Below are 23,260 nucleotides of genomic sequence, written 5' to 3' on the forward strand. Positions count from 1 at the left end.
CTCAGTCCAAAATCACCAATCCCTCATCCTGAGTCTGTGTCCCCTGCTTCTAGATTCTCCATCCTCTCAGCATCCCAAGCCCTTTAAAATCTTATATGTTTCAATATGTTTCATTCTTAAACTGCAGAGAACATAGGCCCAACCTATTCCAATGAAACCGGACAGACCACCCGGCATCGACCCAAAAACCACAACAGCAAACTCAGCCCTGTCAACCCTGCAAAGTCATCCTTATTAATATCTGGGGGGTTGTGCCAAAATTGGAAGATCTGTCTCACAGACCAGTCAAGCAACAGCCTGACATAGTCATCCTCCAGGAATCATAGCTTACAGATCATGTCCCAGACACCACCATCACCATCCCCGGGTATGTCCTATCCCACTAGCAGGACAGACCCAGCAGAGGTGGCTGCACAGTTGGGAGGGAGTTGCCCTGGGAGTTCTCAACATCGACTCCAGACTGCATGAAGTCTCATGGCATCAGGTCAAACATGGGCAAGGAATCCTGCTGATTACCACATATCGCCCTCCCTCAGCTAATGAATCAGTGCTCCTTCATGTTGAACACCACTTGGAGGAAGCACTGAGGGCGGCAAGGGCACAGAATGTACTCTGGGTGGAGTACTTCAATATCCATCACCAAGAGTGGCTCGGTAGCACCACTACTGACCGAGCTGGCCATGTCCTAAAGGGCATAGCTGCTAGACTGGGTCTGTGGCAGTTGGTGAGGGAACCAACAAGAGGGAAAAACATACTTGACCTCATCCTCACCAACATACCTGCCGCAGATACATTGTCCATGACAGTATCGGTAGGAGTGACCATCGCACAGTCATTGCAGAGACGAACTCCCGCCTTCACATTGAGGATACCCTCCATCGTGTTGTGTGGCACTACCACCCAGCTAAATGGGATAGATTTCAAACAGACCTAGCAATTCATGACTGGGCATCCATAAGGCGCTGTGGGCCATCAGCACCAGCAGAATTGTATTCAAACACAATCTGTAATCTCATGGCCCGCCATATCCCCCACTCTACCATTACCATCAAGCCAGGGGATCAACCCTGGTTCAATGAAGAGTGCAGGAAGGCATGCCAGGAGCAGCACCAGACATAACTAAAAATGAGGTGACCCCAATAAGCTATAACTCAGGACTACTTGCGTGCCAAACAGCATAAGCAGCAAGTGATAGAGCTAAACCATCCCATCACCAATGGATCAGATCTAAGCTCTGTAGTCCTGCCACATCCAGTCGTGAATTGTGGTGGACAATTAAACAACTCACTGGAGTTCCCCAGCCTCAATGATGGGGAAGCCCAGCACATCAGTGCATAAGATAAGGCTGAAGCATTTGCTACAATCTTCAGCCAGAAGTGCCGAATGGATGATCCAATTCAGTCTCCTCTGGAGGTCCCCAGATTACAGGTGCCAGTCTTCAGCCAATTCAATTCACTCTATATGATATCAAGAAACAGCTGAAGGTACTGAAACTGCAAAGGCTATGTGCTCTGACAGTATTCTGGCAATAGAACTTGTGCCCCAAAACTTGCCGCACCCGCCAGGGCCACTCAGCTCGTGACCTCATTGCAGCCTTGGTTCAAACATAGACAAAAGAGCTGAACTCCCGAGGTGAGGTGAGAGTGACTGCCCTTGACATCAAGGCAGCATTGACTGAGTGTGGCATCAAGGAGCCCTAGCAAAACTGGAGTCAATGGGAATGAGGGGGAAAACTCTCCACTGGTTGGAGTCATACGTAGCACAAAGGAAGATGGTTGTGGTTGTTGGAGGTCAGTCATCTCTGGGACATCACTGCACGAGTTCCTCAGGATAGTGTCCTCAACCCAACCATCTTCAACTGTTTCATCAATGACCTTCCTTCCATAATAAGGTCAGAGGTGGGGATGTTCGCTGATGATTGCGCAATATTCAGCACCATTTGTGACTCCTCAGATACTGAAGCAGTCCATGTCCAAATGCAGCAAGACCTGACAAGTGGCAAATAACATTCATGCCACACAAGTGTCAGGCAATGACCATCTCCAAAAGAGAGAATCTAACCATCGCCCCTTGACGTTCAATGGCATTACCATCGCTGAATCCCCCACTATCAACATCCTGGGGGTTACCATTGACCAGAAACTGAACTGGACTAGCCATATAAATGCTGTGGCTACAAGAGCAGGTCAGAGGCTAGGAAGCCTACAGTGAGTAACTCACCTCCTGACTGCCCAAAGCCTGTCCACCATCTACAAGGCACAAGCCAGGAGTGTGATGGAATACTCTCCATTTGCCTGGTTGAGTGCAGCTCCAACAACACTCAAGAAGCTTGACACCGTCCAGGACAAAGCAGCCCGCTTGATTGGCACCACATCCACAAACATTCACTCCCTCCACCACCGACGCACAGTAGCAGCAGTGTGTACCATCTACAAGATGCACTGCAGGAATTCACCAAGGCTCCTTAGACAGCAGCTTCCAAACCCACGACCACTACCATCTAGAAGGTCAAGGGTAGCAGATACATGGGAACACCACCACCTGGAAGTACCCCTCCAAGTCACTCACCATCCTGACTTGGAAATATATCGTCGTTCCTTCACTGTCACTGGGTCAAAATCCTGGAACTCCCTCCCTAACAGCACTGTGGGTGTACCTACACCACATGGACTGCAGCGGTTCAAGAAGACAGCTCACCACCACCTTCTCAAGGGAAACTAGGGATGGGCAATAAATGCTGGCCCAGCCAGCGAAACCCACATCCCGTGAATGAATAAAAATTTAAAAATCGCTCCTTATTGGACAACTCTCCCTGGGAATCAGTCAAGTGAACTCTCATTGCAACCCCCTCTAAATATATCGTTCCCTGGGTATGGAGACTAAGGGCAGAATTTTACGGCAGTGGGATTTTACATTCCCGCTGTCGTCAATGGGGTTTATAATGTCTCGCCGCATTTCACGGCCCCATCCCCGCTGAAACGGGGCCATAAAATTCTGCCCTAAAACTGCGCACAGTACTCCCAAGTACGATCTCGCTAAAGTCTTGTGCAATTGGAGCAAGATTTCTTTTACTCTTATACTCCAATCCTCTTGCAAAAAAAAGGCCGACATATCAATTGCCTTCTTAAAATTAAAATAAAAAATGCTGGAAATACTCAGCAGGCAGGCAAGCACCTGGAGAGAGGTACACATCCTGTACCTCCATGCAGACTCCCTGTGCTTTGTGTACAAAGGCATCAAAATCCCACTGAACACTAACACTTTGTAGTTTCTCACCATTTAAAAAAATATTAGTTTTCTATTCTTCCCACAAAGTGAATAATCTCACATTTCATTGCAATATACTCCACCTGCTGCCTTCTTGTCCACTCATTTAAACCTATCTTTAGCCCTTTACAGACCCTTTGTATCCTCCTCACAGCTCACTTTCACATGTAGATTGGTATGGTCAGCGAACTTGATTAGATAGATAGTAAACAGCTGATCCTTCTGGCTCCCCACTAGTAACAGCCCATCAACCTGTAAATTACCGGTTTAGTCTTACTCTCTGTCTTTGGTCCTTTAATCCTCTATCAATGATGCCCTTAACCATATTACCCTTAACCATATGGGCACTTACCTTGTGCAAATCCACGTACATTCCAGTGAAAGTCAAGGAAGTGTAGATGGGATGAATAAGTTGATAGCTTTATCTTGGAAATATTTGTACCCTTTGCTTATGATTTTTTTTTAAAAAGAAAACCTTTTGTGTGGCACCTTTACTGAATGCTGTTTGACAATTGTTTATCTTAGTTGTTCATTCCCACAACATGAGTGTCACTGGCTAGGCCAGCATTTGTTGCCCCTCCCTAGTTGCCCTCGAGAAGGTGATGGTGAGCTGCCTTCTTGAACCGCTGCAGTCCGCATGGTGTAGGTACACCCACAGTGCTGTTAGGGAGGGAGTTTCAGAATTTTGACCCAGTGACAGTGAAGGAACGGTGATATATTTCCAAGTCAGGATGGTGAGTGGCTTGGAGGGGAACTTACAGGTGGTGTTACCAAGCGTCTGCTGCTCTTGTCCTTCTAGATGGCAATGGTCATGGTTTTGGAAGGTGCTGTCGAAGAGGCTTGACGAATTGCTACAGTGTATCTTGTAGATGGAATTCAAATTCAAATATAGTACATCTACTGGTTCCCCTTTATCTACCTTGCTAGATACATTCTCAAAAACTCTAATTGTTTGTCGTACAAGATATCTTTCTTAAATCTGTGTTGACTCTACCTAGTCATATTATGATTTCTTTTTAAGTTTCCTGTTACCACTTCCTTAATACTGTAATAGATTCCAGCATTTTCCCAACAGCTGATGTCAGGCTAACTGTTCGCATGTAGCAGATAACTAATTAGCCTTATTAAAGGGCCTGTTAAGGTCCTCTGCCTGACGAAAGGAGGCAACCTTCTAACAGCAGACGGGGGTCCAGCACCCCACATGGCTTGTTAAACCCTCCATGTCACAGTTAATAAATGACCACAGCTGCACCCACAGACCACCCTGCAGACAACTCCCCATCCACAATGGCGCTCTTACAGCTGTGACCAGTTTTAATTTTAGAACGTTTGAAAGGTGCTGAGAGGGTCTCGCTCTCTCTCTCTCTCCCTCTCCCCCTCTATCTGCCTGTCTTTCTGTCTCTCTCTCCCCCTCTCTGTCTCTTCCTCCCTCTCTATATTCCTGGTTGTCTCTCTCCCTGTCTCTCTTCCCCCCTCCCTGTTCTCCCTCTTTCTCTCCCTCTCTCTGTCTGTCTGTTTCTCTCTCTCTCTCTCTCCCTCTCTTTCAGTATGTCTCCCCCATCTCTCTCTTTCTCTCTCTCACTCCCTCTCTCTCTGTCTCTCTCTCACTCTCTGTCTCTCTCTCTGTCTCGGTCTCTCTCACCTACAGCAGCTGTGCCCACCTCTGACAGTGGGGTTACCACACTCTCAGTACTGAAGAGCCTCCTATTGACCCCCACCCATCGCAACTTCGGGAGCCCAATCTCTGTCCTTAGTTGGACAGCGAGCTCAGCCACTGGCCACTAATTGGGCTGCCACTCAAAAAACTGGAAGATCCCAACTCCAGAACAAAAATCCAGCCTAAATATTGTTTAATATCTCTGCCATTTCCTTATTCCCAATTATAATTTCCCCTGACTCAGCCTCTAAGGGTCCCATAATTACCTTTGCTACTCCCTTTCTCTTCACATACTTGCAGAAGCTTTTACAATCTGTTCCTCTATGTCTTGCTCATTAACTCTCAAATTCTAGTTTTACCCAATTTTTGGCCACCCTTTGCTTGTTTCTAAAACTCTCCCAATCTCCTGGCGTCTTACTTTTCTTGACAAAAGCCACTTTGTTAATTTAATGCTATCCTTAACCTCTTTAGTTAGCCATGGAGGGATCTCTTTTCCTGTGAAGTTTTTATTTCTCAAGGGAATATAGGTTCATTGAGAATTATGCAGTATTTCCTAGAATAGTATCATAGAATGGTTACAGCACAGAAGGAGGCCATTCAGTCTATCATGCCTGTGCTGGTTCTTTGCAAGAACAATTCACCTGGTCCTGCTCCCCCGCCTTTTCCCCGTAGCCTTGCATGTTTTTTTTCTCTTCAGATAATTCCCCAATTCCCTTTTGAAAGCCACGACTGAATCTGCCTCCGCCATAATAAATTCCAGATCCTAACCACTCACTGCGTAAAAAAGTTTTTCCGCATCTCCCCTCTGGTCCTTTTGCCAATCACCTTAATTGTTCGCCATTGTTCACATATTGTCAGACCATTTAATCTAATTTCCCAATCAAGCTGAGCTAACTCACCCCTCAGAACCATGTCATTTGATTTATTTAAGTTCAGTACTCTAGTTTTGGACTAACGTACGTCGCTCTCAAACTCATTTTATGATCACTCTTTCCCAAAGGACCCCTTTACTAATTAATCCTGACTCATAATACAAAACAAAATCTCAAATAGCCTAGTTGGTTCCACAATCTATTGTTCAAGAAAACTGTCTCATGCAGGTACAGCAAGCAATTAGGAAGGCAAATACTATGTTTGTCTTTAATGCAAGGGGATTAAGGTACAAGAATAAAGAAGGCTTGCTACAGTTGTACGGGGCTTTGGTGACACTACATCTGGAGTACCGTGTGCAGTTTTGGTCTCTATATCTAAGGAAATTGATACTTGAATTTGAGATGGTACAGCGAAGGTTCACTAGATTGGTCCCTGGGAAGAGGGGGTTGTTCTATGATGAAGAACTGAGTAAATTAGGTCCATATTCTCTGGAGTTTAGAAGAATGAGAGGCGATCTCATTGAAACTTATAAGATTCTGAAGAGGCTTGACAGGATAGACGCTGAGAGATTGTTCCCGCTGGTCGGGGAATTTAAAACACGGGGGCACAGTCTCAGGATAAGGGGCTGAGGACTGAGTTGAGAAGAAGTTTCTTCACTCAAAGGGTTGCAAATCTTTGGAATTCTCTACACCAGAGGGTTGTGGGTGCTCAATCGCTCAATATATTTAAGGCTGGAATATGCAGATTTTTGGGTCTGTCACGGAATCAAGGGATACAGGGAATGGGCAGAAGATCAGCCATGATTGTATTGAATGTTGGAGCTGTCTCAAGCGGCCATGTGGTCAACGCCTGCTCCTATTTCTTATGTTCTCAAGTACTTGTCTTGGATTCATTCCATGAACCCATCCGCCCAACTATTTTTACTGATTTGATTTGCGCATTCGAGATGAAGATTAAAGTCCCTCATGATTATTACATTACCTTTATTACGAGCTCCTCGTTTCTTGATTAACGCTCTGTCCAATGGTGTAACCAGTGTTGCGGGCCGATAAACGACTCCTGCCAGCGTTATCTGACCCTCGTTATTCGTTATCTTCACCCACACCCTATTCTAATTCCTGCTTTTACAAGCCAAGGCCCTTCTTCACTCCTGTCATAGGAACGTAGAACATAGGAGCAGGAGTAGGCCATTAGACCCATCGAACCCGCTCTGCCATTCTAACAGATCATGCCTGATCATCTACCTCTGCGCCATTTTTCCCCATTATCCCTATAACCCTTGATGCCATTAGAATCCAGGAATCCATCGATTTCAGTCTTGAACATGTTCAATGATTGAGTTTCCACAACCCTCTGGGGTAGAGAACTCCAAAGATTCACTGCCCTCTGAGTGAAGAAATTCTTCTTCATCTCAGTCTTAAATGGCCTGCCCCTTATCCTGAGATGGTGTCCTCTGGTTCTAGACTCACCAGCCAGGGAAAACATCCTATCCACATCTACTGTGTCACACCCTGTAAGAATTTTGTAAGTTTCAATGAGATCACCTCTCATTCTTCGAAACTCTAGAAAATCCAGGCCCAGTTTCCTCAATCACTCCTCATAAGGCTATCCCAGGGATTAGTCTGGTGAACCTTTGTTGCACTCCCTCTATGGTAAGTATATCCTTCCTTAGATAAGGACCTAAACTGTCCGCAATACTCCAAGTGCGGTCTCATCATGGTTTTGTACAATTGCAACAAGACATCTTCACTCCTGTACTGAAATCCCCTTGTGATGAAGGCCAACATACCATTTACCTTCCTAATTGCTTGCTGCATCTGCCAGCTACCTGTCCTGATGTCATCCTTTAATATCGGGCTATCCTCCCCTTTTCCATTGGAAAATTTAGATCCCAACCTTAGTTACCAGGCAACCATGCCTCTGTGATGGCTGTTGGATCAAATCTATTTATCTCTATTTGTGTTATTAGTTCGACCATCTTATTACGGATGCTTCTTTGGTTCAGCTAAAGTGCCCTTACAATTTACTTTTCATTATTTTTCCCTGATGTGACCTCATTCACAGATGCACGATTATCGTTAAAATTTTTGTCCCTTCCTGTCACATTCTGCTTGTCTTACCCAAATCGCTACGCTGCTCTGTGACCTTAACTTTTTTGATTACAAGATTTACAAGTTTCCCCTCTCTTCAGCCTTCCCCCCCTCACTGCTGAAGAGTAGGGGAGTTTTTCCTGGTGCCCTGACCAATATTTGTCCCTTAGTCAACATCACAAGATCAGGTTAACTGGGTCTTTATCACATTGCTGCTTATGGGAGCTTGCTGTGTGCAAATTGGCTGCGTATTTCCTACATTACAAGTGACTACACTTCAAAAATACTTCATTGGCTGCAAAGCACTTTGGGATGTCCAGTGGCTGTGAAAGGTGCTATGGAGATGCAAGTCTTTTTTTTTAAACTGTGTCTACAACCCCAAGTGATACGATTCAGACACTGGCCCCCATTAGGTTTAAGTAGAGCCTGTCCTAGGAACAACTCCCTCTTTCCTCAAAACTGGTGCCAGTGGCCCACGAACTGAAACTCCTGCCTCCCACACAAATCTTTCCACTACGCATTCAACTCTCCCATCTGCTTTGCCTCTATGTCAATTAGCGTGTGACCCAGCTAACAACCCGGAGATTATTATTACCTTTGTGATTCTGATTTTAATTTCGACCCTCACACCTCAGCAGAAACTCATTTCCCCAATGTTGCTGGTACCTATGTGGACCATGCCAACTGGATTTTATACTGTTTAAGAGGGGATGGAGCAAAATGGTTGTCAGGAATAGGTGGGAGCTAAAGGTAAGATAGCAGAATGTGTTATTAGCAGAACAAGGGGCAGCACTGTGATAGCAAAATATAAGAACAAGTGACAGATGGCTCTGTGGGGGAAGGGGGGGTGGAGTTACGGTTTGGGGGGAAAAACTTGGTTAAAAAAAGGGGTCCAGATGGAGGAGAGTTCATGATCTGAAGTTGTTGAACTCAATGTTAAGTCCAGAAGGCTGTAAAGTGCCTAATCGGAAGATGAGGTGCTGTTCCTCCAGTTTGCGTTGAGCTTCACTGGAACATTGCAGCAGGCCAAGGACGGACATGTTGTCATGACAGCAAGTCGAAATAGCAAGTGACAGGAAGGTCTGGGTCATGCTTGGGGACTGAGCGAAGGTGTTCCACAAAGCGATCTCCCCAGTGTAGTGGAGATCACATTGGGAGCAGCAAATAGAGTAGACCAAGTTGAAGGAGGTGCAAGTGAAGCGCTGCTTCACCTGAGAGGAATGTTTGGGGCCTTGGATGGTGAGGAGGAAGGAGGTAAAGGGGCAGGTTTTGCACGTTCTGTGATTGCATGCATTCCACCCCTGCCACCAGGGCTATCTGTCACTTGTTTTCACGTTTTGCTTTCACAGAGCGCTGACCCTAGTTCTGTTATTAACTTATTCTGCTGTCTTACCTTTATGCCACTATTAGTGCCTTCTTTAGTCTTTAACACCACCATTAACACTCCCTTGTGTCCATGACATCTTTGTCAAATTTCTCGTTAGCTCCCACCTATCCCAGACCTTCTATTTTGCTCCATCCACTCTTAAACAGTATAAAATCCATCACATTTCTACCTCTCTTTAGCTCTGAAGAAGAGTTATACAGACTCGAAACGTTAACTCTGCCTGCTAAGTTTTTCCAGCATTTTCTGTTTTTGTTTCAGATTTTCAGCATCTGCAATATTTTGCTTTTATTTTTGCATCAATAGTAAGTCTTGCACCTTCCCTTTCCTTGGAAGAACTGCCTGTGGGGAGCACGTTGATAGGGGCAGATTGGACAGAACATGTTAAACTCTCCAATGTAACACTGAACATGAATGTTGGATCCCACTCATAGAAAGTTCTTCTCCACAGAGACCAGAAGCAGCCGGAGACTGGCGAGAAAACTATAATGTTCGGTGACATGGATTTTGAAATTGAAGAGGACAAATTGTGAGTAATTGTTACTCTGATTAAATACTCAGGTGGCACCAAACGTTATTATCTGTTACTGATTTGTGTGCATTCATGAGATGTGGGTGCCACTGGCAAGGCCGGTATTTATAGTCTGTCTCTGCTGTCACTGAGAAGGTCATGATGCACTATCCCAGCCCAAAAGGCTGTCAGGTAGGGTGTTCTAAGGTTTTGATCCAGTAGCGATGAAGGAACCGTGATAGACATTCAAATCAGGTATGTGACTTGGCGGGGAACTTGAAGGTGGTGGTGTTCCCATCTACCTGTTCGCAGTGATGGCGGTTGTGGGTTTTGGGAGGTTCTGGTGAAGAAACCTTGGCGAGCTGTTGCTGTGCCTCTTCTAGATGGTGCACATTCCAGTCACGGTGCTCCGGTGTTGGAGGGAGTGGATACTGAGCCCAGTCACGGGTGTAATGATCGAGCAGACTGCTCTGTCTAGGATGGTGTCGAGCTGTTTGCGTGTTGCTGAGTCTGCACCATCCAGATGAGTGAGGAATGTCCCATCACACTCCTGATCTCAACCTTATAGGTGCTAGAGAGGCTTTGTGGGGTCAGAAAGTGAGCCACTGATCGCATAATTACATAGACTTCACTGCGTAGAAACAGGCCCAACTGGTATATACTGGTGTTAATGCTCCACATGAGTCTCCTTCCCTCCATCTACATATAACTCAATCAGCATCCCCCTCTAAACTTTTCTCTTTCGTATGTTTGTCTAGTTTCTCATTATATGTACCGATTCTATAAGGTAAAGCATGAGCTCACTGTTTGAAATCCGGGATGACTGTATAATATTTCAAGTTCCTAGATGTTTTTCTATTACATCTTGGAGTGAAGATTCCATTATCTTTCCTATCATTGCTACTAAGCTACCTGGTCTATAGTTTGTTTTTATCTCGTTCTGATTTTTTTTTATGTGTGTGTGTATATTTATACACAAATGCCTTTGCTATTCCTTCCTTAACCTCTGAATATTCAGCCCCTGCCATGGTATTATTGAATTATCCAATTGCTTCTCCAGTTCATTTTCCGAATGTCACCTGCTGCCTATTGGTCCTCAGCCAATTCAATTCACTGTACATGATATCAAGAAACAGCTGAAGGCACTGGATACAGCAAAGGCTATGGGCACTGACCACATCCCAGCTGCAGTACTGAAGACTTGTCCATGCCCCTAGCCAAGTTGTTCCGGTATAGCTACAACGCCAACATCTACCCGGCAATGTGGAAAATTGCCCAGGAATGTCCTACCCACAAAAAGCAGGACAAATGAAAACTGGCCAATTACCGCCACATCACTCTACCCTTGATCATCAGCAAAGTGATGGAAGGTGTCATCGATAGTGCCATCAACAGGCACTTACTCAGCAATAACCTGCTCACTGATGCTCAGTTTGGGCTCCGCCGGGGCCTATAGGCTCCTGACCTCATCACGGTCTTGGGGCCAAACATGGACATAGCTGAACTCCAGAGATGAGTTGAGAGTGATTGCCTTTCACATCAAGGAAGGTTTGACCAAGTTGGCAACTGAAGCAGTCCATTGCCCGCATGCAGCAAGACATGGGCAACATACAGACTTTGGCTGATAATTGTTAAGTACTCTTTGTGTCACACCAGTGCCAGGTAATGGCTATCTACAACAAGAGAGAAGCTAACCATCTCCCTGTAATGTTGATTGACATAACATCACTGGAAACTCCATGATCAACATCCTGGGAGGTTACCATTGACCAGAAACTGAACTGGACCAATCATATAAACACTGGCTACACTCAGTTCAGAGGCTGGGAATTCTGAGGCGCATAACTCATCTCCTGACTCCCCAAAGCCTGTCCGCCATCTTCAAGGCACAAAGCGGGAATCTGAAGGAATACTCTTCACTTGCCTGGATGAGTGCAGCTCCAGCACTCAAGAAGCTCAACACCATCCAGGACAAAGCAGCCTGCTTGTCTGGCACCCCATCCATTACCTTAAACATTCACTCTCTCCACCACTGGAGCACAGTAGCAACAATGTGTACCATCTACAAGATGCACTGCAGGAATTCACCAAGGCTCCTTCAACAGCACTTTCCAAACCCACAACCTCCACCACACCAGCACTGTGGGTGTATCAACACCACGTGGACTGCAGTGGTTCAAGAAGGCAGCTCACCATCACCTTCTCAAGAACAATTAGGGGCTGCTCTCACATCTCGTGAATGAATAAAAAGCAGAATTTTTGGCTGCGGTAAGCATGGTGGGCTCCATCATAGTCAAAGATGGGGGTGTTTAAGGAACCTTTTCTTCCTCCTGTTTTGTTTTGATTCACTCTCTGGTTGTGGGCATCGCTGGCAAGGCCATGTTCACTGGCCATCACTAGATGCCTTGGAAAGCTAACTGATAGTTAAGGGTTCACCAAATTACTGTGGGATTGGAGTCACATACGGATCAGAGCAGTTACGGATGGCAGGTTCCCTTCTCTAAAGGACTTTAGTGAATCAGTTGGGTTTTTATGACAGTTGACAGCTTCATGGTCACTTTTACTAACACCAGCTTTTTATTTACCCATTTTTTAACTGAATTAAAATTCTCAAATTACCCTAGTAGGATTTGAGCTCCTGTTCTCTGAATTACTAATCAACACTTCTTCGTTGCGTAAGTACTACACTACCGTACCCAACTTAGTTCTCTGACTGTTCATCATCATTCTTGGCTGGCTGTGGTGGCTTTACTCTGAGCCATGTACATGGGGCTGTTTAATGCTGGTAGCTTCATTAGATTGGGACCTCATTCTGAGATATCCAGGGGCTGCTCACACCATCCCTTCTCCACTCCATGTTGAATCAGGGTTAGTCTCCCAGTTAGGTGATGCTTGTTGAGTGAGAGATGTACTGTGCCGTGAGGTTATACAGTCTGCTGTACAGTTTTACTGCTGCTGATGGCCCAGGGCAGATCAAAGCAGTTACTTTGTGCAGTTCAATCTATCCTAAGCCTGCCTCACTTAGCAAGGTAGTAGCTACTACAAAGGCGATAGCACCACAGTAGATGCCGTAGAACATTGCTACTGTGTTGCCCATTGATTTGAATGGTTTGGGAATGTTGTTTTAACATCGATGTGATAAACGTCAACTTTTTAATCATTCTTTTTTGATCAGAGGTATTCCGACTGTGCCGGGGACAGTGACACTGAAAAAGGATTCTCAGAATTTAATTGGGATCAGCATCGGAGGAGGGGCCCAGTATTGTCCCTGTTTATACATTGTGCAGGTAAAGGAATCCAGTGTAAACCTGCCCTCCTGAAATATGGTACCCTGACTCTCTCTTTCCACTTGTGGCTGGCCTGAAAGGCTCTGCTCAGGTTCACACCTGCCCTCATCACGTAATAACTTCCTGTGTCGGTTTTATTCTTCCTCATGTACACCCGTTCCCACTGAGATTACTTGGTATTCTCTGCAATACAGAAGTTATTCCATTTCTCCTCTGCCCCTGCCTCCTCCAGTGTGTATCAGCCCAGCTCTCTTCCCTTCTCCATATCCAACCTGCTGAAGGTCTGAGTGTGTTGTCTGCAATGGGAGCTCAGTTCAGTCCCTTGCTCACTCTCAACCGTCCACTCCTGCTTTCTTCCTGTCAAATTCTCGAACGTTTTCAAAACCTGATGGTAACCCCGAGGGGCTGGTCCCTGCATTTCTGGATTTCCCATTCTCCAGTTGCTCGAGTGTGATTCAGAGTGGAACAGTTATACACTCTGGCTCTGCTCCCGCTCTGCTCTCGCTCCATTCCCACTCTGCTCTGGCTCCACTCCTGCTCTGCCCTGGCTCTGTTCCCACCCTGTTCCCTCCTTGCTCTGGCTCCACTCCTGCTCTGTTCCCACTCTGGTCTGGCTCCATTCCTGCTTTGCTCTAGCTCTGTTCCCGCCCTGCTCTGGCTCCACTCCCACTTGGCTCCAGCTCTGCTCTGGCTCTACTCCCACTCTGCTCCTGCTCTGGCTCCACTTTAGCTCTGCTCTGGCTCTGTTCCAGCTCCTTTGGTGTTGTGATTGACATGGTGCGTTTTGCCCGGCAGGTTTTTGACAACACTCCAGCTGCTGTAGACGGGACCTTGGCCGCGGGCGATGAAATTGTTGGAGTGACTGGGAAATCGGTGAAGGGAAAAACTAAAGTGGAGGTGGCCAAGATGATTCAAGCTGTGAAGGTGTGAGGGGAGGTGTCCTGTGTGTGTGGGGGAAGAGGGAGGAGTAGGCCAGGTGGGGAGCAGGGAAGGGGTTGGGGTGTGTACAGGGTGGGGGAGAAGAGAAGGCTGTAGGGGGAGGAGAGAGGAGGGGTCTGAGGGGAGGAGAGAGAGGGTGGAGGGAAGAGGGGGACCATGGTAGGGGAATAACTGGTGGGGAGAGTGGAAGGTGTATGGGGAGGCTGGCATAGGAGGTGGGGGTTGGGAGGGGCCTGTGCTGGAAACTTGATATTGCTCATTCTACACAAGCAACAGTTAACAACAATGAGAGCTCGTGGAATTGGTTAGCAGGCAGGCAAGACAGAATATAGATTATGGGCATGTACTCTTAATTGGTGGGATGTCCCTCACTGGGCCTCAACTTTTCACTATATTTATAAATGATTTGAATAAACAAATAGTGAACTGTATATCCAAGTTTGCTGATGACACTAAGTTAAGTGGCACAGTAAAAGTGCAGATAATAGCAGACGGCTGCAAAGTACATACGAAATGGGAACAGGAGTAGACAAATGGCCCATCGAGCCTGCTCCCCTCTTCAGTAAGATTATGGCTGATTTTCGACCTCAATTCCACTTCCGCGTCCAATCTCCAAATCCCTTGGTTCGCGTGGGGTCCAAAATTCGATCGATCTCAGTCTTGAACATAACCATCGACTGAGCGTCCCATAGCCCTCTGGGTAGAGAATTTCCAAAATTCACAACCCTCTGAGTGAAAAAATTGCTCCTCCTCTCAGTTTTAAATGATCGACCTCTTATCCACCCGGGGGAAACAACCTCTCCATGTCTACCCTGTCAGACCCTCAGAACCACACGTGTTTCAATGAGATTACCAGGGACCCAGGGTAATGCTCTGGGGACCCGGGTTTGAATCCCACCACAGCAGATGGTGAAATTTGAATCAAAGTCTGATGGTAAAACCATTGTCAATTGTCACCAAATGCCCTTTAGGAAAGGAAATAGAATGTTATTGTTTATTGGGAGGGGAAGTAGGGAGGTTATGCTTCAGTTGTACAGGGCACTGGTGAGACCACATCTGGAGCATTGCGTACAGCACTGGTCTGCTTATTTAGGGAAAGATATAAATGCGTTAGAAGCAGTTCAGAGAAGATTTACCAGACTAATACCAGGAATGGTGTTATGAGGAAAGGCTGAACAGGTTAGGCTTGTATCCACTGGAATTTAGAAGAGTAAGAAGCAACTTGATTGAAACCTTTAAGATCCTGAAGGGTCTTGACAGGTTGGGTGTGGAGAGGATGTTTCCTCTTGTGGGAGAATTTAGAACTAGGGATCACTGTTTAAAAATAAGGTGTCGCTCATTTAAGACAGAGATGAGGAGAAATTTTTTCTCTGAGGGTGGTGAGTCCTTGGAACTCTCTTCCTCAAAAGGCGGTGGAAGCAGAGATTTTGCATATGTTTTAAGGCAGAGCTAGATAGATTCTTGATTAACAAGAAGGCGAAAGGCTATCGGGGTCAGGCAGGTATGTGAGGTTGAGATTACAATCAGATCAGCCATGATCATATTGAATGGCCAAGCAGACTCGAGGGGCCAAGTGGCCTGCTCCTAATTCATATGTTCGTATGAAAGATGTGTTAGCCTTGGAGGGTGTGTAGAGAAAATTTACCAGAATGTTACCAGAAATAAAATGGACAAGTTTGGCTACCAGAGGATGAGCTTTTGATGGGACAGTTGAGGGATTAAAGGGATGGGTATTGATGGGTGAGTTAAGGGACCAAAGGATGTGTTTTGAGGGGAGAATTAGGGGACTAGAGACATGGGGGAGAATTTTCTCCCCGTCGGGGGGTGTTGGACGGGAGCGGGCGCGTAGCTGATCGCCGCCCGTGATCGGCTGAGCGCCGCCATTTTACGTGTCACACGCACCCGGAAGCGCTGTGCGCCCCTTGTGCGGGCGGGGGGAAGGAGGGAGAGTCAGGTCCTGCGCATGCACGTGAAAGAGCGCAGAAGTCTCCCTGAGGCACAGAGCTGCCTCAGGGAGATTAGTTTGATTTTTGAAAATTTTAATAAAGACATGTCCCCTCATGTGAGAGTGTCACATGAGCTGAGACATGTCAATGAATTCTATTAAAAATTTTTACCAAACCTTAAAAACCTTCATGAAACCTCATCCTGCCCGTGGATGAGGTTTCATGATAAATGCGAAGGCCGCATGGGCTCTTCGCCTGCCCCCCAACCTTAAGGTTGGACGGGCAGTTCAGTTTATTCGTTTAATTGATATTTAAATGGCCTTAATAGGTCTTTGGCAGTTCGGCAGGCGTGCAGCCAACTCCGGTGTGCGCCTACCAAACTCAAGATCTGAATGACGTGCAGCTCGACGTTGGTGAGCGGGCCCTGCCCCCGCTCACCGACCCGAGATTCTGGCCATGAGCTTTGATAGAGTTTGGGGTTAGATGAATGGGGCATACATGGGAGAGTTTATGGATTGGATTAGCTTTGATTGGGGTAGTTTGGTGATTGGATGGGTTTTGATGGGGGAAGTTTGGTGATTGGCTGGGTTTTGATGCAGGGAATTTGGTGATTGGATGGGTTTTGATGGGGGGTGGAGTTTGGGGATTGGATGGGCTTTGATGGGGGAGTTTGGGGATTGGATGGATTTTGATGGGAGAGTTTGGTGATTGGATAAGTTTTATGGGGGAGTTAGGGGATTGGATGGGTTTTGTTGCGGGGAGTTTGGAGATTGGATGAGTTTTGATACGGGGAGTTTGGGGATTGGATGGGCTTTGATGGGGGGAGTTTGGGGATTGGATGGATTTTGATGGGGGAGTTTGGGGATTGGATGGATTTTGATGGGGGAGTTTGGGGATTGGATGGATTTTGATGGGGGAGTTTGGGGATTGGATGGATTTTGATGGGGGAGTTTGGGGATTGGATGAGTTTTATGGGGGAGTTTGGGGATTGGATGGGCTTTGATGGGGGAGTTTGGGGATTGGATGAGTTTTATGGGGGAGTTTAGGGATTGGATTGATTTTCATGGGGGAATTTGGGGATTGGATGGGCTTTGATGGGGGAGTTTGGGGATTAGATGAGTTTTATGGGGGAGTTTTGGGATTGGATGGGCTTTGTGAGTGAGTTTGGGGATTGGATGGGCTTTAGTGGGGGAGTTTGGGGATTGAATGGGGTTTGTGAGTGAGTTTGGGATTGGATGGTTTTCAATGGGAGGAGTTTGGTGATTGGATGGGTTTTGATGGGGGAGTTTGGGGATTGGATGGGTTTTGATGGGAGAGTTTGGGGATTGGATGGGTTTTGATGGGAGAGTTTGGGGATTGGATGGGTTTTGATGGGAGAGTTTGGGGATTGGATGGGTTTTGATGGGAGAGTTTGGGGATTGGATGGGTTTTGATGGGAGAGTTTGGGGATTGGATGGGTTTTGATGGGAGAGTTTGGGGATTGGATGGGTTTTGATGGGAGAGTTTGGGGATTGGATGGGTTTTGATGGGAGAGTTTGGGGATTGGATGGGTTTTGATGGGAGAGTTTGGGGATTGGATGGGTTTTGACGGGGGAGTTTGGGGATTGGATGGGTTTTGACGGGAGAATTTGGGGATTGGATGCTCAAATGTATTTTTTCACCGTTGACTGTCTTTGTTTGTCTAATTATAGAGTGTGTTATATCACTGGGCTTTCAGTATAATAATAGCTATTGTAAATTGCTGTTTTTTGTGTATTAACTCTTCTTTTAACATCCTGCAAGGGAGAAGTTACAATTCACTACAATAAACTCCAGGCTGATCCTAAACAGGGCAAAACTTTGGATATTGGTAGGCACTGCCTTAAATATTCAGCATACTAATGGGTTTCTTTTCATTCCTTTCCCTTTACTCTTGTGGCCCCAGTTTCCTCAGACCCACCTGTTGATCCCAGCTGACAGGGGCTATTTGGGTAGCATCTCCTCTTCACATTCTCACACTGGGTTCTGTCATGAGTGACATTGCAGCCCGAGGAGTCAGGCTGAAGTGAAGGCTGAGAGATATTTGTCAGCTTCTGTTATTCATTATTCTCTGTTCACTTGGACAAACCCAGCCCTGTTACTGAAGTGAGGTTATAACTTCCAAAACACAGAAAACCTTGGGGTCTAATTTATTGCCGCAGCAATGGCTGGTTTAATGCACTCACATCGTTTGTGTATAAATAGCCGTGCCACTTTTGGGGAGGAAGAGATACCTGGTGAGTTGTGAATCACCAGAAGTTGCTGGACGATTTTTTGCCATTCCCACGTTAGCCTCACAAAAAACCCCAGCTCACCCTCAATCTCCGTATGAGCATTATGAAGTTGCTGCATTTGCTCAGTAAACTTGCTGCAGGAAGGTAAGCCTGGTATTTAACAACATAAGGACCCTTTTTAATGAAGAGAAGTATGTGTCTTCAATATCATGCAACCTCTCCGGTCCAGAAAGGGAACAAGTTAGACTGTGGAGCCTCATTTCTGCAAGTATTAAATTGTTGTTGGAAATATTTTTTAAAAAATTTTAATTTTCTATTACGTTTCCTTTCTGTCTTTTTCTTTCTCTCTCTAGTTCCTTTTCTGTACCTGATTTAACTCTAATTTACCCTATTTCTTTTTCTGTCGTTCTTCTGTTTAAATCTGAATCCTTAAATTCCATGGGTTAAGGAGGGAGATTGTTTGTCCCATTAGTTACCAAGGTCCCAGATGCCCCATTGCCCTCAGTGTGCCAGGATTCTCTCGTACTTGCAGAAACTTGCAGCACAGAAATCTTCAAGCTGTAGAGTGCAGAACAAAATCCAGTGAAATCTCTCAATAGCGCAGTCTGTGAGCGCAGGTGCCAGACACTGGACAGTGTTCCCATCATACAGAGGGTGATTCAGCTGGACAATTCACCTTCACTTTAATGAAATCCCAGCAGGAGAGTGAACATTTAACAGTGACAGATTGTATCACATTTTGCAGTTCTGAAGAAAGTCAAGCACCGGCTGGTCGAGAACATGAGTTCTGGCACGGCTGATGCTCTGGGCCTGAGCCGAGCCATTCTGTGTAACGGTGAGTGCGACTGGGGTTTATTCTGGTTTAATAGCGGAGTGAGACCAGGGTTTATTCTGGTTTAATAGCGGAGTGAGACCAGGATTTATTCTAGTTTAATAGCGGAGTGAGACTGGAGTTTATTCTAGTTTAATAGCGGAGTGAGACTGGGGTTTATTCTGGTTTAATAGCGGAGTGAGACCGGTATTTATTCTAGTTTAATAGCGGAGTGAAATTGGGATTTATTCTAGTTTAATAGCAGAGTCAGACCGGGGTTTATTCTAGTTTAATAGCAGAGTGAGACCGGGGTTTATTCTAGTTTCATAGCAGAGTGAGACTGGGGTTTATTCTAGTTTCATAGCAGAGTCAGACCGGGGTTTATTCTAGTTTCATAGCAGAGTCAGACCGGGGTTTATTCTAGTTTAATAGCAGAGTCAGACCGGGGTTTATTCTAGTTTCATAGCAGAGTGAGACTGGGGTTTATTTTGGCTTAATAGCAGAGTGAGACCAGGGTTTATTCTAGTTTAATAGCAGAGTGAGACCGGGGTTTATTCTAGTTTAAGAGCAGAGTGAGACTGGGGTTTATTTTGGCTTAATAGCAGAGTGAGACCAGGGTTTATTCTAGTTTAATAGCAGAGTGAGACCGGGGTTTATTCTAGTTTCATAGCGGAGTGAAACCTGATGACTCTCAGATCCAACAATGGTCTTTCTTCCAGATGGCTTGGTGAAGAAACTGGAAGAACTGGAGAGAACAGCAGAGCTTTACCGAGGTGAGGGTCCTTGAAGCAAAGGGGTTGTGGTGCATGTTGGGTGTGAGGGAACAGAATTGGCTTCACTGCTCATGTCTCCCTCACTAGACCGCCCTGGGGAGCAGGGAGAATCTCTGTGTGGCAGAGAGTAGTTGCAGGGTGAAGGGTATGTGCCTGGGAGGGGGGGTGGTAGGTTCTCTATTGAGCGACACATTCTGAATCTTGTTCACACGGGCAGGAGCAGAGGTTTCCTTTGATTTTTAACCTTTCCTGTCAGTGTATGAATAAAATGGCCAAACATGTGAGGCATGGAACAGCATGTGACTCACACAGGAAATCTGCCCGGGTTGTCCAGACCTCGGGGAGTTAGTGACAGGGTCTGTGGGTACAGTGGATGTTGTAGCAATGACTGGCGCCAGAGTCAGTTCAAGCTGCAACCGGGATTCAGTTCCCCCTCATGCTGATCCCCAAATCTCAATGAGAGCAGCATCAAGACCAACTGCTGAGTGACAAAAGCACGGGGGAGAGAGAGGTGGCTGGAAACGGTCACGAGGAGAAAATGCATTTTTAAACATCAATATGAAATGCTAAAATATTTCCTGCTTCCCACCGCTTTGCAGGGCTGATGGAGCACACAAAGAGACTGCTGAGAGCATTCTTTGAGCTGTCACAGACACACCGAGGTAAATCCTTCTGTTCACCGTACGCGCAAGGAGATTGAGAGCAGTGACTTAGACCAGATTAGTGCAGTTACTGGCAGCAAACGATGTTCATTCCCTGGAATCTATGTGCATACAATGGAGTGCAGGAGTGACAATAGAAAAATGGGTCGGGGGGAGGGGTGGGGCAGTGGGGGTGAGGAGGTTGGTAGTTGCCTAGATCCTAATGAATGAAGTCCCTTGTACCACTGCCCAGTAAGGGCTCCAGGGACTGTAAACTAAAGCCTGAAAAAGGGGCCAGCTTGAGGAGACTTGACATGGAGAAGCTGGGGTTCTTAGAACACATGAAGTTAAGGGGAGATTTAATAGAGGCGTTCAAAATCATAAAGGGTTTTAATAGAATATATAAGAAGAAGCTGTTTCCGATAGTGGAGTTTTGGTAATGAGGACACAGATTTAAAATTATTGGCTAAAGAACCAGAGAGGAGATGAAGAGAATTTTGTGAGTTGTGGCGATCTGGAATTCACTGCCTGATAAGGTGTCGCAAGTAGATTCAATGATAACCGAATGGCATTGGTGAGGGACTAATCTGATCTTCTTTCAAAGGGCTGGCACAGGCATGATGGGCTGAATAGTCATCTGTTTTGTATCATTCCAGGGATGAGTATTTGCAAGAGTGGTGGATGTTGTAGCTGTTTATTACCAGTGCTGTATGGGGGTGCCCTGTAGAGGGAGTTATATACTGCTGTAGTCTATGGGGCTGGAATTGTGAGTAATGTTTTGATTTGTTCCAGGTTTTGGTGACGTGTTTTCTGTTATTGGGGTGAGGGAACCACAGCCTGCTGCTAGCGAGGCATTCGTCAAATTTGCAGAAGCTCATCGGTGTATCGAGAAATTTGGCATTCGACTTCTGAAAACAGTGAAACCAGTGAGTTTGTGTACTCCTCTCACACTGTGTCACCGGGGAGCTGGTCTCTCCTCTCTCACTGTGTCACCGGGGAGCTGGTCTCTCCTCTCACACTGTGTCACCGGGGAGCTGGTCTCTCCTCTCACACTGTGTCACCGGGGAGCTGGTCTCTCCTCTCTCGCTGTGTCACCGGGGAGCTGGTCTCTCCTCTCACACTGTGTCACCGGGGAGCTGGTCTCTCCTCTCACACTGTGTCACCGGGGAGCTGGTCTCTCCTCTCTCGCTGTGTCACCGGGGAGCTGGTCTCTCCTCTCACACTGTGTCACCGGGGAGCTGGTCTCTCCTCTCACACTGTGTCACCGGGGAGCTGGTCTCTCCTCTCACACTGTGTCACCGGGGAGCTGGTCTCTCCTCTCACACTGTGTCACCGGGGAGCTGGTCTCTCCTCTCACACTGTGTCACCGGGGAGCTGGTCTCTCCTCTCTCGCTGTGTCACCGGGGAGCTGGTCTCTCCTCTCTCGCTGTGTCACCGGGGAGCTGGTCTCTCCTCTCTCGCTGTGTCACCGGGGAGCTGGTCTCTCCTCTCTCGCTGTGTCACCGGGGAGCTGGTCTCTCCTCTCACACTGTGTCTGAGTGTTAGTGTTTGACCAATCTAATAGACTAAGTGACCAGTTGAATCAATGAGAGAACACAGCAGGTGTGTTTGTGGAGTTTCAGAAGGAGTTTGGGCATGGAGTGGGTGAGGAAGGGAGTGGACCATGGGCAGGGAAAGGGCAGAGTGTGGGGGCAGGGAGTGGGCGGGGCAGGGACTAAGCAGGCGGGCAGGGTTAGGCCAAAACAAAGGTCTCTTTGGTGTTGATGTGAATGGAGAAGTTGCACCCTGGTGCTGACTCCACACAATGCAAAGAGAAAACCAGGAGGGAGCAGGTTAGACACCGACACAACAGCCATTAGTTGTCCCAGCGCTGGAACAGAGAGTGTTATCAAAGGAGAACCCACGCTGGTTACTCTCCTGGCACAGTGCCATACCCACACTGATTACTGCCCTGGCACAGTGCCATACCCAATCTGGTTACTGTCCTGGCACAGTGCCATAACCACACTGATTACTGCCCTGGCATAGTGCCATACCCATTCTGGTTACTATCCTGGCACAGTGCCATAACCACACTGATTACTGTCCTGGCAGAATGCCATACCCATTCTGGTTACTATCCTGGCACAGTGCCATACCCATTCTGGTTACTGTCCTGACTGCTCTCCTGAGTTACTGGAGATTTTTTCCAATGTGCTCTCTCCCCACTCTCCATCACCCGTCCTGCACCGTCATTCATTAGGATGGAGAAGTGAAATACCTCGGACGGTTTTGCGGCCTGAGGAATGTGGTACTGATTTGTTATTGATTTCTTCCGTTATTCACTTCTCTTCACCCTGCCTGTGCCCAGGATGTGAGCTGTGTTCTTTTCCATGAATTAATCATTTTTCTCTGGATTTGCAGATGCTGAGTGATCTGAACACTTACCTTAACAAAGCCATTCCTGACACCAAACTCACCATCAAAAAATACCTCGATGTCAAGTTTGAATATCTGGTATGTGCTCTAATCTCTTCTTTCAATAGTTACCATTCTCCTGACCCCAGCCGACCCTGACCCTGATCTGCCCAGTTGGTCCAGACACCGACACAGACTCTACTTCAACTGAAGTGTCACCTACAACCTAAACAAGCGGCTGAAAATGTCCCTTTAAGCAGTGACCAGCCCTGTCCAGTACCTCACTCTTTTATCCCAGCTCTGGCAGAGGCTGAATTTGACCAGTTTTATACTTCTGGACAAAATGAGTTTTCAGGAAGATATTTTGTGGTGTTTCCTGACCTCAGGTTTGAAATATACGAACATGGTCCTTAGATGGCAATTCCTTCCATT

At 46.6% G+C, this 23,260-nt stretch overlaps 1 protein-coding gene across 2 annotated transcripts in view; it reads left to right on the forward strand.

Annotated features, from left to right (window-relative positions):
- The window catches only part of pick1 (protein interacting with prkca 1), a 32,121-nt gene that overhangs the window by 714 nt on the left and 8,147 nt on the right, over positions 1–23,260 (forward strand). The window contains exons 1-10 of one of the 2 annotated variants that reach the window (XM_078532106.1): positions 8,560–8,637; positions 9,723–9,800; positions 12,958–13,069; positions 13,865–13,993; positions 17,737–17,803; positions 18,952–19,041; positions 19,737–19,790; positions 20,390–20,452; positions 21,224–21,357; positions 22,835–22,927. In XM_078532106.1, the coding sequence (XP_078388232.1) occupies positions 9,760–9,800; positions 12,958–13,069; positions 13,865–13,993; positions 17,737–17,803; positions 18,952–19,041; positions 19,737–19,790; positions 20,390–20,452; positions 21,224–21,357; positions 22,835–22,927 (783 nt within the window). In that variant the 5' untranslated portion in view covers positions 8,560–8,637; positions 9,723–9,759. Of the gene's footprint in view, positions 1–8,559; positions 8,638–9,722; positions 9,801–12,957; positions 13,070–13,864; positions 13,994–17,736; positions 17,804–18,951; positions 19,042–19,736; positions 19,791–20,389; positions 20,453–21,223; positions 21,358–22,834; positions 22,928–23,260 lie in introns of those variants that run through there. The other variant, XM_078532105.1, reaches the window with a different exon arrangement.

Source organism: Cetorhinus maximus, chromosome 29 (genome assembly GCF_964194155.1).
Source record: "Cetorhinus maximus chromosome 29, sCetMax3.hap1.1, whole genome shotgun sequence".
Lineage (NCBI taxonomy): Eukaryota > Metazoa > Chordata > Chondrichthyes > Lamniformes > Cetorhinidae > Cetorhinus > Cetorhinus maximus.